The sequence below is a fragment of the Camarhynchus parvulus genome, chromosome 21, assembly GCF_901933205.1.
Source record: "Camarhynchus parvulus chromosome 21, STF_HiC, whole genome shotgun sequence".
Lineage (NCBI taxonomy): Eukaryota > Metazoa > Chordata > Aves > Passeriformes > Thraupidae > Camarhynchus > Camarhynchus parvulus.
This window is the reverse complement of record NC_044591.1, coordinates 6,811,242-6,825,572: the sequence shown is the minus strand read 5'-3', so window position 1 is coordinate 6,825,572 and position 14,331 is coordinate 6,811,242. Positions and strand designations below refer to the sequence as shown.

The 14,331-nt window shown below is 41.1% G+C and overlaps 2 protein-coding genes across 5 annotated transcripts; one reads left to right on the top strand and one right to left on the bottom strand.

Annotated features, from left to right (window-relative positions):
- Nucleotides 1-244: 244 nt before the first annotated feature.
- Nucleotides 245-8,778, bottom strand: LZIC (leucine zipper and CTNNBIP1 domain containing). Of its 3 annotated transcripts, none has more exons than XM_030963805.1 (7): nucleotides 8,705-8,778; nucleotides 7,669-7,810; nucleotides 6,484-6,619; nucleotides 5,898-5,996; nucleotides 5,348-5,443; nucleotides 3,491-3,572; nucleotides 245-2,571 (listed from the first exon to the last, which is right to left on the bottom strand). In XM_030963805.1, the coding sequence occupies exons 2-7, from the start codon at nucleotides 7,767-7,769 to the stop codon at nucleotides 2,513-2,515; spliced, it is 573 nt and encodes a 190-aa protein (XP_030819665.1). In that variant the 5' UTR covers nucleotides 7,770-7,810; nucleotides 8,705-8,778; the 3' UTR covers nucleotides 245-2,512. The 3 variants fall into 3 exon arrangements, with proteins under 3 accessions (XP_030819665.1, XP_030819664.1, XP_030819666.1); XM_030963804.1 differs by lacking the exon at nucleotides 8,705-8,778 and adding an exon at nucleotides 8,378-8,457; XM_030963806.1 differs by lacking the exon at nucleotides 8,705-8,778 and adding an exon at nucleotides 7,922-8,356.
- Nucleotides 8,047-14,327, top strand: NMNAT1 (nicotinamide nucleotide adenylyltransferase 1). Of its 2 annotated transcripts, none has more exons than XM_030963803.1 (5): nucleotides 8,047-8,134; nucleotides 10,612-10,779; nucleotides 11,233-11,416; nucleotides 11,584-11,729; nucleotides 12,104-14,327. In XM_030963803.1, exons 2-5 carry the CDS (start codon nucleotides 10,656-10,658, stop codon nucleotides 12,520-12,522), a joined length of 873 nt encoding a protein of 290 aa, XP_030819663.1. In that variant the 5' UTR covers nucleotides 8,047-8,134; nucleotides 10,612-10,655; the 3' UTR covers nucleotides 12,523-14,327. The 2 variants fall into 2 exon arrangements, with proteins under 2 accessions (XP_030819663.1, XP_030819662.1); XM_030963802.1 differs by having other exon boundaries at nucleotides 8,048-8,497.
- Nucleotides 14,328-14,331: the final 4 nt, after the last annotated feature.

Genomic DNA, 14,331 nt, shown 5'->3' with positions numbered 1-14,331 from the left:
AAGCTTCAATTTTCTAACACTTTTTCCTTCAGATCAGTACAATCACTGAATTCACTCTATAGAGAAAGAAGATTAAAAAAAGGAGGTTATATACAGCCAAAAAAGGACTCTGGGAACTTTGCTGATGTGTTTAAAGCTACTGTACTTTACAGTTCTTATTTCAGAAGTAAAATGATAAACAAAAAACAAAGCACTTTTAATCTTCAAAGCAATGTATGATCAATAACAACTTCACAGCACTCGATATTTAAGGATCATAATCTGTATTTTACTCCAGGAAAGAAAGATGTGTACAGAATGAGTGATCTGCCCAGGTCCAACATGGAACTGGGGATGGAATTCACACATCACAAGCTTGTTTGTTAAACACAAACCCATGCTTTCATTTAGCAGTTGTTCTTTTGTTATCAGTTTTTATTTGTGGAAATCATTATTATAATAAATAGATTACGGACTTTTTTTTCCAGCCCCTGCAGAAACATTTGAGGTGGTGGTGGAGGTACATCCCAGGATTATTTACCAAAGTATTTAGCACAACACGCCAATTAACTTACTATGCCTGAAATGAATCTAACTATTTCAAGAGGCTACTTAACTATCTGTGAGGGTCAACACATGAATAGCTTCACATCAGCAGCAGCTTCCTTGTTAAATCACATTTATGGTCAGGGCATTCTGCAGGACACAGCCAGTCTCTGGGTAGAGCTCTGATTTCTGACCCTTCACAGCTTCTGAGAAGAGAAGTCTGAACCAACACACTGAATCTTGCAGTACTGGTACTGATCTCAGTCTCATCTTTGTCCATCTAAACCATCAGAGATCCTTCCAAGAGCAGAAGCAGCAGATGTTGGAAAGATGTTCAGTCAAGGATCAATTTAATTGGAATGTTACAACTGCCCACAGTGCAGGTATTTGTAAAAATCCTGAAATATTTACAAACCAATTTTAAAAAGTTTCTCCTGGAAACTTACACCTGTCAAACTACAAGGAAAAAGATTTCCATGTCATTGTACTGTAAACTTTTTGTGAGTGCTGAGAGATTTAATTTACATAATAATGCTGCAAGCAGGCTGAGGGTGTATGGGGAGAGAGTTCCTTAGCACCAGTAATGAGCAGAAAGGAAAAGAAGGCAGCTCCAGTCCCCACAGACTGTTTTGCTTCCCATAATTTCAGAGTCTAATAACGCCTTTTAATAAGCTGCTCTCAGCTATGAAGCTGCAATCAGCCTTTGTCAGAGAATACAATGCTGTTCCAGACAGAAAATAGTTCTGCTGGAATGGACAAAAATCCCTCCTCAATAAAGGCTTTCTAATAACAGGGAGAAAGAAGTTCAATCAGTGAAAAACAAATTATGCTATCTCTATCATGTATCCTTTCATTTCTTAAATGCTAGATGTCAAAAGTATATCTGTTAAAGCAAAATACATTCTAGAAACACATTTTCTAGTCTACTCCAGTCCCAGTTTACAATTAGACAACTTGCTAATTTATAGGGTATTTGTGCCCTGTAAGTGCACTCTAAATGACGACTGACCGTGTTAATTTTCTGTTTATAGTCAATGCTACCCACTTAGTCTCTGAGCTAAAAATTCAACTACATGAGATTTAAAATCCTCCTAAGATAAGTTTATTCAGGATCCAGTGGAGACAGACCCTCCCCTCTCCATAGCACCAGCACTGAGATTGAACAACACTTGCACTGATCACATAACGGGAGCTTTTTTTGTTTCTACTTGCAAGCTATTTCATGCCCCCTCTGAAATAACAGCAGCGTGCAGTTATACACCAGAGCTGAAGGAAGAGCATCTCATTGCCATGTCCTATCAATTCCTGTCCTTCCAATACACAAGGTTAAATGACTCCAGAAGGCTCCCCACAGGGCTGCCATTGTCCTCAGTCAGGGCTGAGACACAAAGTGCTCATTCATGTGCACGGCAAACAAGCAGCCAAGGGCCAGTGATCAGCATCCAGGCTCATTTTGGGTCTTCTGCAAACAGTTTGTAGAAAGATGGCATTTCAATAAACGACATCCATTTTCCAAAGCTTCAATGCTTTCCTAGCACAAACTACTTCGTGGGGAGTCCAGACAAATATTAAGACAATGTGAAGAATCACCCAAAAAAAATCATCAGGACCACTTCGTAAAAAGATCTGCTTGCTACAACCACGTGCAAAAAGATTAAGTTTTAATAGTTAGAGAAATACACATTCAGAAAAGTTCAAAACAACTGACTCTTTTGAAAGACAGTCATACCATGCTTTTGTTTTAGAGTTCCACTTAGTGTTCAGCCTCAGAGCTTGTATTACTTAAATGGTACAGACACCAAGGTCCCAAAAGTGCACTTAAGGCTGTTTACTTCATATCTTCTGGTTAAGGACCCAAGAGATTTAGAGCTTGGGTTTTTTGTTTTGCTTTGCTGTTTTTTCACACGTAAGAAATAGAAAAACCAAATGCAGTATGACCAAAATCCAATGCTGCTGATAACTGGAGACACAAGCCTCACGAACCTCTTCATTGTTTTGCCTTTTCTACTTCAACACTTGCAAGAGCAAAGACTTTGTCTCCTGATCCTGAGGGGGAAAAAGCATTTTCAGTAAGTATTAGTGGAAATTGTGAATTACCTTATATACAATTTACATCAAGCAAAACATTTGAGATCCAAAGAAATCAAACCTACATTGTGAAAACTTGAACACTTGAGCTAATTCAAAAAACCCCACGCAGGCTTGGCAGGTCTAGAGCAGCCATGTCCTGCTGTGCCTGGCTGGGATGGAGCTCCCTTTCCCCAGCTTCTCCTGTAGAGCTGTGCTTTGTGTTTGTAGCTGGAATGGTGTACACCCGCACACACAGAGATACTGCCCAAGTCCCCTCTTGAAGAGAGGGTTCTCACCTTGCTTACACTTCCAGGGAGGGCAGAGCTGAAAGGTAGGGCACCCAGACAGTTTATTTGTATCCTGAGCTAGTCTGGCACGTTCCTGCCAGTCATAGCTCTTTCATCCCAGTTTTAACTACTACTACAATGAACTGTGTGCTTATTTAATACCTTTTGTAACTCAACTCTTGATCCTGTCAACACAATCAGAGGTATGACAATCATGGCAGGAAGAGTGCTTTAAAGCTGTATTTTGACAATGTGCCAATAACTGCCAAATTCTCTGCATCAAGCAGAGGACATAGTTCTCCTGAAGAGAGTCTTTAATGCAAAAAAGATCTGTGTTTAATTATAAGAGCAGCATCTCTGCTTGAGACAGACTGTTCAAGTCTTCAACCCTTGGCATTTCATGGATGTTTGACATTGGATTTATTTGTTGTATTACTTTTTCCTCATAATAGTGTATCAAAGTTTCATTGTTAATAAAACATATATTAACATTTAATGGCATGAATCTCTTGTTCATATATTCTCTTTCATAGGGGACCCAGACATACTTCTATTAATCAGTGTTCAATGAGGCAAAGGAATCAGAAGTTATGAGAATGAAGACTTACCAAGATCAGTGGAGACTCTCTCAAATTGGCTCAGAGCTGTACCAGCATTTGTTGACAAGAATATCTCATCATCACCAGTGAGCTAAATCAAAAAAAGCCACAACTGTGAAGCTGATACCTTAACAGTGCAGGTCCCACCATCTACTTGTGCATCTACATGAGCTAGGACAGGTTACAGCAATTGTCCATTTGCAGCTTTTGAGTGGCAGTGTTATCTGCCATACTGAAACCTAAAACAAAACCAGAAGCTACTTCCCCTAGCACTAAATCTTCCCTCCCTGGCTCCTGTCAGCCCAGGCAGGGCAGTGCCAGCATGTGCAGTGTCAGACATGCCTGCACATGCAAGTTTCAATTTGATTTGTAGTGATAATTTTTTATTAAAAGGCCACACTGTACCTGTGTACCTGAACTATGCCAAGGTGTCAATAACTTTTTTGTCACAAGGTCACAAGATCACTATGGTAATGAACTAAGATCTAAGCTTACTTCCTATCATCTACTGAGGAAAGCAAAAAAAAAGCAGTCACTGCCAGCTTTGACCATATTAAGAGCCAATGACCTAGAAATGGTTCTCTTCCTTTAAAGTGACATTTCCCCATGTATATTTTACTTTTATGTACGTGTTCTGATGCCTTGTGACAGATGCCCATAAAATATTTACAATAATGAAGCAGTAACCTACATTTGGGAGGTTCAGATATGCTAAGTTAAGTCATTTAATTAGCCTCAGATACACATCTTTATTACAGCAAAGCATGTGTGTCAAACTCTTCACAGTGTTTGCGTCAGTTTATTTATTAAAAATATAAAAATCAGGTACAGATATTCTGGATGATGTTGGAATGAAGGAAAACATATTACTTACCTGCCTTTGCTGGCTTTGTTCGCAAGCATATAGCTACTTAACATTTTGCAATGTTGTGCAGACAAACATGCAGCATTTGCTGTCATTGTTTACATCCAGAACAGATGTGAGACTACTGTCCTAGCAAGCCCTCTGTGCAGCAGGCTACTGATCATTTCAAAAGATTAAGAGGATAGGTCAGAGTGTGGTGAAGTGGCTTGATGTTGTGGTCCAAGGAATTCATTCCAAGAGGATTAGATAGCTTCATGCATTCAGTTCACAATCTTAACTAGCTTTTACATATTTGCAAAACTTTTTTTTCCTCTGACACTCAAGCAATAAAATATTGGGAAAGCCTTTGCTTTGGAAACTACTTGGATTGCAGCTCGTTTAAGTACTGCACTTGATCTTTTCCATGACATTCCTTCATTTCCTAAAAAAGCTGAAGTACAGAGATACACAGCAACCCATTTTCTTCATATACCATCCACAAAGAGAAGTAACTTCTCTTCCTCCCTCTGGTGGCAAACCCAGGGTTTTTTCTGTCACTGATGGGTCACTGGGGCAACAATGAATTTATCACTCATCTCTCCAATTTCTTTTTCTCATACCCAGAGGTAAGCACAACTGACACTATAAAAGTGAAGCTGGATACATGTCAGAGGTCTTGAATAGTTTCTGATTAATTGGTGGTAGATGGCCAGTAAAAGATTTGTTTTGTAGCTTTTATAAATACCATCACCTTGTACCAGCTGGTGTGTGATTCATGCATACAGCCTACCAAAGGAAGTATTTAAAAGTAGAAACAGCCATACAGAAAGGTACCAAACTATTTGATACATGTTCAGCTTCAGAAAGTTTGGCATTAAAATGGAAGAACATTTATGTAATGTCACGGCACGTTGCATTTTATAATTTGCTTATAAAATTGTAATTTCTTATTTTAATTATTTCTAATTCCTCCTAAATAGGCAGAAAACTCTACTCACCTGACTATCATACCAACCCCTTACCTTCTCACCAAGCTTTCTGAGGGCAGTCAGGATTTCCAGTTTCTGTTGGGTGTACAGGTCTCGTGGCAACTTCCCAACCATTAAGTCTCTGTCCATCTGCACATCAGGGGAGAAAAAGTCAAAATATATAAGCTTCCATTATTTCACCCAACACAACAGCATGAGAAATGCAACAGCCTAAAAATATCATCAGTAGTAATGGACCCACATAATCTGGATCTTCAATTTAGATCTCTGAAACATCGAGTGCACTCTCCAGCCCTCAGTACAATCACAGACTTTCTATTTGCAGCTTCCTCAGTTCACTCTGTTAATCCCATTTTTGCTTTGAAGCAGGAAGATAGACGATAACTCAAGAAATACACATGGTTGCCCCCATTACCTCAATAAACATTTAAGACTGAACAAATACTGAAAGAGAACTTCTCCATCTCTTTTGGACTTTACGACCAAGTTTTCCAGCACACTCAGTGCTTTCCTTGCAATCATTACACACTTGAATCAGACTGCCTCAAATAAACAGCTTTTGCAGTAAAACAGGAGCCTTCACCTCTGCCAGCCTTGTCCTCAATTGCCTCGGCTGCTTCTTTGCAAACATTCTAATCACTTCGGGAGTTTTAAATGCTTGGCTGATGGCTGCTTGTATTGCCTGCAAGGAGAAGAGCAACAATGTGATTCCTGTTAGTCCTGGTCAAACTACAGCAGCAGGACAAGATTAATGAGGGCTGGAAAGCATCATTAGTATCCTCTGCATCATATGATATACAGAACTCATCTTTTTTTTCATAACCATGGAAGTGAAATTTTAAAAAAAATTACCTTTATGAAGGGCTTAAAGAATCCTCTAATTAATGTAACTAGACTGAGAAAGAGCTGTGACACTTTTCATTACTTAAAGTCCAGGTCTTAATCTCCCACAATGTTAAGGTTATAATTCATCAATGGGTTTTTTTCCCCTTTTCAAATGAAGACACCTATCCAAATTTTTTACATATACAAGTGTATTAAATTAGGAAATACATTAGTTACATAGATCTATATTTCACATAAAAATTCTAGTGAATCACTTGTATCTATCTGCCATTTCATCAACTCTAAGCAGAACATGAAGTTTTTTAGCAACACATCATCCTTACCAGTTGCATGCCACTGAGCTCATCCACCAAAGTCATATCTCCAGACATAATCTTCTTCAGGGAGTCATTGAACTCACTCAGCTGCTCAAGAGTTTCTTTTTTGGTCTCTTCGTACTCATCTGCATCAAGCTCCTCTCTAGGGAGGACCCAAGAAGGCAAACTGAATCACAGGATCCAGCCTGAGACACCCATGGGGCACAGGGCACTGGGCCATGGCACGGAGCTTGGTTCCCCAGGCTGCACTGAGGAGTTCCCATCCCTGCAGCCTGCCCTGCTCTGGCCCTCTCAGCTCCCATCCAGCTCATGCATTGCTTGGGTTTGCACCCCTCCCAGCCACCTGCATGGTTCTACACTCACTGATGATAAAAAAGCCCTAGTAATAAACAAGATACCCCACACCTGGAGCAGTATTTAGAAGTATTTTTGGATCTCAATACAATTATGCGGTGAGATTGTCTTGCCCAAAGCTGCAGTGAATGGGATTATCTGAGAAGCCTATCTCCTCACCCAAAGCCATCCACTTAGGAATAACTGATCCTGCTGTCTAAACCTTGCCCAATTCCCAGAACAGCACCACCACCCCTCAGCAGTTCTAACTGTTCTTGGAAAAGATACATACTGCTAGGACAAGTTAGAACTAGAGTCAGAAAGCATCTAAACACAGGGTGCTTAAATGCAACTACTAAAACAGATAAAAGCCCAACCTTCTTGATAATTCACTGTCTCAAATTGTATCAACACACAGAAGACTAACACAAAATCACATGAAGAGTTAGACAAACAAAAAAGTAAACGCAACCCCCCCCCAGGCATCTATAACTATAAGAAAAACCAAAAGAGCCCCAAAAGCTATTTGTTCACTCTTATTAAAAATCCTGTAGAAAAATTGTGGTTTTTGTGAACAGCTGTTTAAAGTTTAAAAGTCACACTGAAATATAACATTTCAAAGAAAATACAGAGTATTTCTGCTAGCATTTTCCTAGATATATAAAACAATCTTAATAAAGATTTTTAAAAATAATTTTTACTGACACCAATATCCTACCTAATTTAAAAACAGAAAGCCACAGCAAAACACAAAAATAAATAAGGCCCCTCCTAAGATTTTTGAAAGGTACCACTTTTTTCTGCCAACCACTTAAGAAAAATACTACCATATAAGAGGAAAGCAACTATTTATATTACCTACACTCTTCCAGATCTTGAAGTTGTTGCATTAATCTGTCCAACTGCTCCTCCAAGTTTTGTTTTAGTTTACTGGTCTCTGTTGTTCCTCTTGAAGCCATTTTCTGTTTTCACATGAAAATGTTGTTTTTACATGACAGTCCTAAGAGAAAGTACATGTTATTGTTTGTATCAACAGCTTAAAACGTATTTAAAACACTCTAAATATTAAAATTATGCAATATCGTGCTGACGGAATGTTTAATCACAACACCCGGAGATCCTTGCAGTGGAAATACAGAAATGCCAGGCTGCGTGCACAGAATTATCTTCACAGCAAGAGGCGGTTCAGCAGGGCACTCTAACAGCCACAGCACATACAATCAAGCAGCAACTACTGAAATACAGAGGCCCCGCTATATGACACAATAGGTTCGACTCTTCAACGGCCCCTGGGACCGCTGTTCAGGAGACAGCCCGGGTGCAGGTGTGCGAGGCAGCAGGAGAACCAGCGCTCCCCGGGGATGGTCCCGGGGCGGACACGGCGGCCAGCGGCCATCCCGGCCCCACAGCCGCCCTGAGGGAGCGCGGCCCTCGCTCCGGGCCCGGCGCGCGGCCTGCGGGAGGAGCGGGCGGAACTCGGGCGCTGCCCAGGGCCCGCTGCCCGTTCCCCGGCCGGGCTCCGGCCTCGCTCTTCCCCCTCCGCCCGCCTGGCCCCGGGCCCCCTCACCCCTCAGCCGGGCAGGCCGCGTCAGGGCGGGCTCATCCCGGTCCTCCGGCGCCGCTTCCGCCGCGCCCGGGCCAATGAGCGCGAGCGGCCCCGCGGGCCCGGCTGAGGGCACAGCGCGGGGTGAGCGGGCACGGGAGGCAGCGGGGACTGCGGGGACAGGGAGCGGGGGTGAGCGGGGACAGGGAGGACAGCGGGGACTGCGGGGACAGGGAGCGGGGGTGAGCGGGGACAGGAAGGACAGCGGGGACTGCGGGGACAGGGAGCGGAGGTGAGCGAGGACGGGCAGCGGGGGCGAGCGGGCACAGCGCGGGGCTGAGCGGGGCTCACCGGAGATGGGCAGAGGCGGCGGGCGTTGCTCGCTGGGCGAGGACTGGACCCCCGTGCAGGCCCGCGGGGGCGGAGAGCTGCGGAGGGTGTTAGTGAAGCGCCCAGCGACGCCCACATCATGCTTATATTCTATATATATACCAATATATAAACATATTTGACAGATATTTGCCTCTGAAACATAAATGAGATTGAGCAAAGCATCCTTACCTGCTTATCCCCTGGAGGTGACTGGCAGGGGGGGCTCCAGAGCCATCCCAAGACCTGCTGTAGGCATATTTTGGTATCTTTTAGTGCAAAGTGACTTTATGAGGCAATGGTTGCCTATTTCTGTAAACTGTAAAATTAGGAGCATGAAAAAGGACACTTGACTAGCTCCTGAAAAAGCACTCTATATTTCCATCTTAAAATTTTCTACTCGTTTTGCACTTTTTTTTTTAAGGAAAAAAGTCAATCTTTTCCAGTTTTGCAGCATGTGTCACTCTGTTGAAAGTAGGATTTGTGCATTACAAAGGCAGTCTAATTCCTCTCCTCCCTGTTCCCATAGTAACTCTCCTAGACGTGCCCCTGTGAAGGCTGCATTTCAAGTACCACCAGCCGTTCCACTGCTGAGCTACTCTGCAGTAATGAAGAATATTTTAAAAGTTTGTGAAACTATTGAAAGCACAGAAAAGTACTAGCACTTACAAAATATGAAGCCTTGCAAGCGTTCCTTTTATCCGCAGGCTGTTTGATGTTAGGACACAGTCGCTGTTACAAGGTTTGGCTGTGATGGTGTCTCAGCGCTGTGGCTGCTGTGAACATCACTCAGCCTCTCTGTCGGGGAGACACAATGTGAGGGTGACCTCGTGGGATTTTTCCAGGTGGTGATGTTGCTGTAGAAACAATGGCAGACAATTCTGTGCTCTTCAGGATGTCTCAGACATCTCTCCAACAGCAACAGCCCATTGCAGTTCTCCTTTGTTAGGCCAGATGTGGGAAAACATCTTGGCAGAATATTCTCAGGAAAGAATACAGAAGCAAAAATGTGTGTGAGGTGTGAGGAGAAATTGAATGATAAATAGTGAAATTTCCTTATTTTCAGCAATTCTTAAGCAGCTTTCTGAAACTGAAGCTCAGAAGTGGAACAGAACTGTGGTATTTTAGAAAAGAGGAAAATCCCCAGTATTTAATTGCAGCTTTTACTAAACTTCTGTAATTTACTATTCTTCTCTCACCTTTTCCATTGGTACACCTAACACTTGCCGCAACACAAAGCAGACTGACTTTTCTCATGTTTAATCCATAGCACTCTCTTTGCACATATCACACTGAATTATATAAATTACCTCCTTTACATTTTATATTTCAGAAAATGTAAATAAATCCCAAACAAAGAAATGTTGACGCTGTTCTCCTCTAGAATTTAATACAATATAATATGTGACACAGTCTTGGTTTTATAGATCTTGCTGGAAAGGGTCACTGCAGTTAAGTAGCAAGATACGAATGGTCACAGGATGTTCTATTTCTCCCTGTAAGCACTAGAAGGAAGTTACTTAACAAGGAAGTTCCCTGCCCACATGTCCCTTGGCAGTTGATTGGCACTGGCATCTTAAAATGGTGCAAAGTTCTAATAAAGTTTGTCCTGCAATCAGGACAGATAATCTCTCCACATGAAGTTTAAAAGCATGAGCTGCTTTTCCATAGAGTGGGCAGTATGCCATCCTCTCTGGGCAAACAGCCTCTTTGCAGTGATTTCATATTTTAATCACTTAGAAATTGGACAAAGAAGTGTCACATGAACAGTCACAGGCCAGGTTGATGGAAGAAAAATACAGCATTCAATTTGATCTTGAAATTTTATTGGCTGCTTATTGGCAGCACAAGTAAGTAACAATAACTCTTTCTTCTCCCATTTCTTGTAGTGGCTGGCACCAACATTGTCCACTTGGCTCCGTGGCTGTGAGCAATGGCCATGGAAGATCCTGACAGGAAGACTGAAGTGGTGCTGCTGGCCTGTGGGTCCTTCAATCCTATCACCAACATGCACCTGAGGCTGTTTGAGCTGGCTAAAGACTACTTCCATGAAACAGGTAGGATGGTTATTTATGTCATTCAGAATAGCTTTGATAACCAGACACTTCAATGTTAAGGTGAATATTTTGTGTCTATGAATGCTTGTTTGACAGTGACAGATATTTAGCAATTGCTAATTAGATATTGAGGCTGATAGGTGTTTATGTCTTATACAAAACCATGTAGGCCATTATGAGAGAACTCATATATGTGTTGATTATTACTGATTTTAATGAGCTAAAGCACAGGGTTTATAGTTTATAGAAATATATATCTTTCTAATACATCTTACTAACTCCTTCATTGTGCTGCCCTGACAGTGCAGGAGTGTCCTGTATTTTTCCACAGGACTGGCTATCAGCTGCCATTGCCCTGCATAATGGTTATGTCACAGGTTAAATACAATGCAGGGGAAGTAACATCTGCTCAACCACTTCTCGTGTTCTTGTGTGATGTGCTTTTTTCCACAGGAAAATACAAAGTAATCAAAGGCATCATTTCACCAGTGGGTGATGCATATAAGAAGAAAGGTCTGATCAGTGCAAATCACCGAGTGACTATGGCAAAACTGGCTACAAAAAACTCAGATTGGGTGGAAGTTGATGATTGGGAAAGCTGCCAGAGCGAGTGGTTGGAAACACTCAAGGTTTTAAGGTATTCTTCAGCCAACCTCTAAAAAGTCTCATGAACCTATAGAAGAATTAAGAACGGTGTTAACTCTAACTAGTTGGGATAATTGCAGAGAGAGGTTCTTTGGTAGGTCATACTATCCCCATTTTTTCCTACATCTTTAAAATACCTAAAATACATCTATTTTGCAGGTATCATCATCAAAAGCTTTTATCTGCCGATGTCACTAATAGTCTGCAGGATGCTGTACCCATAACAAAGCTGGGACGGAAGAGAAAACAGGAACCAAACAGGCATGAGCCCATTAAAAAGAAAAATCAGAGTCCTGTTGTAAAAAGTTAAGTCTGTTTGCAAATTAGATGGTTAATGATCCTTGTTATTTCAAGAGAATTGCACCGATGAGTAACTTTTATGGTGGCTCCTGGTTCTGATGTCACTCAGTAACTTTATTCCCTTAGATTCCACAGCATAAGGCATTAGATCCCTTTAATGAAGGGACTCCCATAACCTTTATTCAGAAAAATCCTGTGTTATGGCTACTAATTACAAATTATATACTCTGAATTGTTTTTAAAATTTCATTCCATTGTCTCATCTTAACCAAAGATACAGAGAGAAAGGGAGCCAAGAAATTAAATGTCCCTGTGAAGTTTGCTAAAATCTGCCAAGCCCCAAACCAAGCCCTATTTCTCATTTAATTTTCTCTTTAAGGTGTCCCACAGGTTAAACTGCTTTGTGGAAGTGACATGCTGGAATCTTTTGGAGTCCCCAATCTGTGGAAGTTGGAGGACATCACTGAAATTGTGGAAAAACACGGCCTCGTGTGTATCAGTAGGGCCGGAAACAATGTTCAGAAATTCATCTACGAGTCGGATGTTTTGTGGAGACATAAGAATAACATTCACCTTGTGGAAGAATGGATCACAAATGATATTTCCTCCACCAAGATCCGGAGAGCCCTGCGGAGGGGCCAGAGCATTCGTTACCTGGTGCCTGACGTGGTGCGGGCGTACATCGAGAAGAACAGGCTGTACAGTGCCGAGAGCGAGGACAGGAACGCGGGGCTGGTGCTGGCTCCCTTACAGAAACATGCCAGCGACCCCAGGAGCTCACAGGCACTGAACAACTGACCTACTGTCTGCTCTGAAAAAACTACATTTCATACAGGAAAGTGTGTTTTCTAGGGGCTGGTTGGGGGTTTTCCTTAGGTAAATAGTGGGCTAATTCCGTACATCTGTAGTTAGCAGCGAGGTTTGGTACACTCAGTGATTGGACCTACACAACCCTTTTCAAGTCCAGTAATAAGATTTTCACATTTTAATATTTTGTTCCAGTGCACTGACGGGAGTATAAGAATTCACATCGGTACATGAAAATTGCAAATGTATAAGCAAAACAAATGAAAATGTTCTGATTAGTTTTAACTCAAACTGCTCTGCTATTTATAAAACAATAATACGAATATTTTTAATAACTTACAGTGTCTTAACAAAGTTATCTGGTTTCAAGATGTACCATTTACTTACAGTAAATCTATGTAAATTTTTTTTTAATTGTCAGTATGTGGTTCACCTCAAAAAAATTATTTAGCTCTATCCTGGAAGGGAAGAATTTCCTCCTGGCTGAAGTTGTGCTAGGTATAGCATGCTTTGAGCTGCTTGCCTTTGAGATATGCAGCTGCTTGTTTGCTGTCATGCAGTTTGCTTCCAGAAATGTCTTGTACTTTACTTTTCTATTCATGTTTCCAGGGCTGTAATGTTAAGTTCAGTATCGTTTCTGATGGAAGGACAAACCTACCTCAGGAACTGATTTTAAGCCATTGATTTAATAGATAGAAATTAATAATAGTGTCACTGCACAGATTCTGAGACACTTGTCCCTTTATTACAAATAATACATTGATTTCAAATAATAAAGTTTCTTTTACTTTTGAGCCATAAGTAGAATCTAATTATATTTAGCCAGAATTGTTTTCTGTTAGTAGAGAGAAAATGGTAGTATATCAATACTGATCATAAGTGAAATATTTTTCTTTTCTAGAAATCTGGTTTTGAATCTAACAGTGTATTGTCTATATTATGTGAACATAAACTAGAGAGGCACTGTGACTGTTGTGGTGATAGAATTCTACCTCCTTTTATTTGCTGCTATCTCATTTTTGTTTGTATTATGTGCCTTATTAGGAATGCCAAGGTTTGCAAGCTACTTCTCATGAATCAACAACTCTTTAGAGTTTTTTGTGTGAGGTTTAAGTACTGATTTACAGAAAGAAGGACTACACCCCAGACTATCTGCATAATTTAAATTAAAATGTTATATCTGGACTTTGGCACAGAATTTACCAAGTACTGACTTCTCTTTACTTGCAAGAGTCAGTAGTATTGCAACAGTGCTTTACTACCATAACCTCAGAAGACCAAATTGTGGGTGAAATGTTACTATTTGAGTGAAGAGGAAACAGTAATTTTCATTTCTTAGTGCCATTCCTGTTTTAGTGTAGGTTAGAGAACAATATCCAGCTGCAAACAGGAAAGAAGCTTTGACGTCCGGAGTTCCTACTCGCGTGATTCTGTGAGTCATAGCGATCAAACTGCCAGCTCCAAAAATGGAGCTAAACTTTGGGGAAACTTCTCTGCAAAATATTATCCTTCTTATTCAGCCTAACACAAGTCAGTAAATAAATAAATGTAGTAGGTATAGGTGTGTTTCCTCACCTCTAAATCCCTTATTTCCTCACTTCAAATTCTCTAAGCCCTTTCTCTTCAAAGTCAAGCATTTTTTATTCACTTTTCAAAACACATTGCTGGATCATCAGGGATTTCTGTCACTTCTTTGAAGGTGAAGTCCAACACTGAAGCTTATCTGCTGCATCATGCACTCTGCTGCCTGTGTTCTGCCACAACATGTAGCATCTAATAAAGCATCAGTGGGAACAGCTC

What these genes read in the sequence shown, in the direction of transcription:
- LZIC (XM_030963805.1), bottom strand. Translation starts at nt 7,769, where the DNA reads ATGGCTTCAAGAGGAACAACAGAGACCAGTAAACTAAAACAAAACTTG. An exon ending in TGAGGACAAGGCTGGCAGAG is followed by an intron (nt 5,444 to 5,897) that starts GTGAAGGCTCCT and finishes CCTGATGTGCAG; the next exon opens with ATGGACAGAGACTTAATGGT. An exon ending in GAGAGTCTCCACTGATCTTG is followed by an intron (nt 2,572 to 3,490) that starts GTAAGTCTTCAT and finishes TTTCCCCCTCAG; the next exon opens with GATCAGGAGACAAAGTCTTT.
- NMNAT1 (XM_030963803.1), top strand. Translation starts at nt 10,656, where the DNA reads ATGGCCATGGAAGATCCTGACAGGAAGACTGAAGTGGTGCTGCTGGCC. An exon ending in AGACTACTTCCATGAAACAG is followed by an intron (nt 10,780 to 11,232) that starts GTAGGATGGTTA and finishes TTTTTTCCACAG; the next exon opens with GAAAATACAAAGTAATCAAA. An exon ending in TCAGAGTCCTGTTGTAAAAA is followed by an intron (nt 11,730 to 12,103) that starts GTTAAGTCTGTT and finishes TTTCTCTTTAAG; the next exon opens with GTGTCCCACAGGTTAAACTG.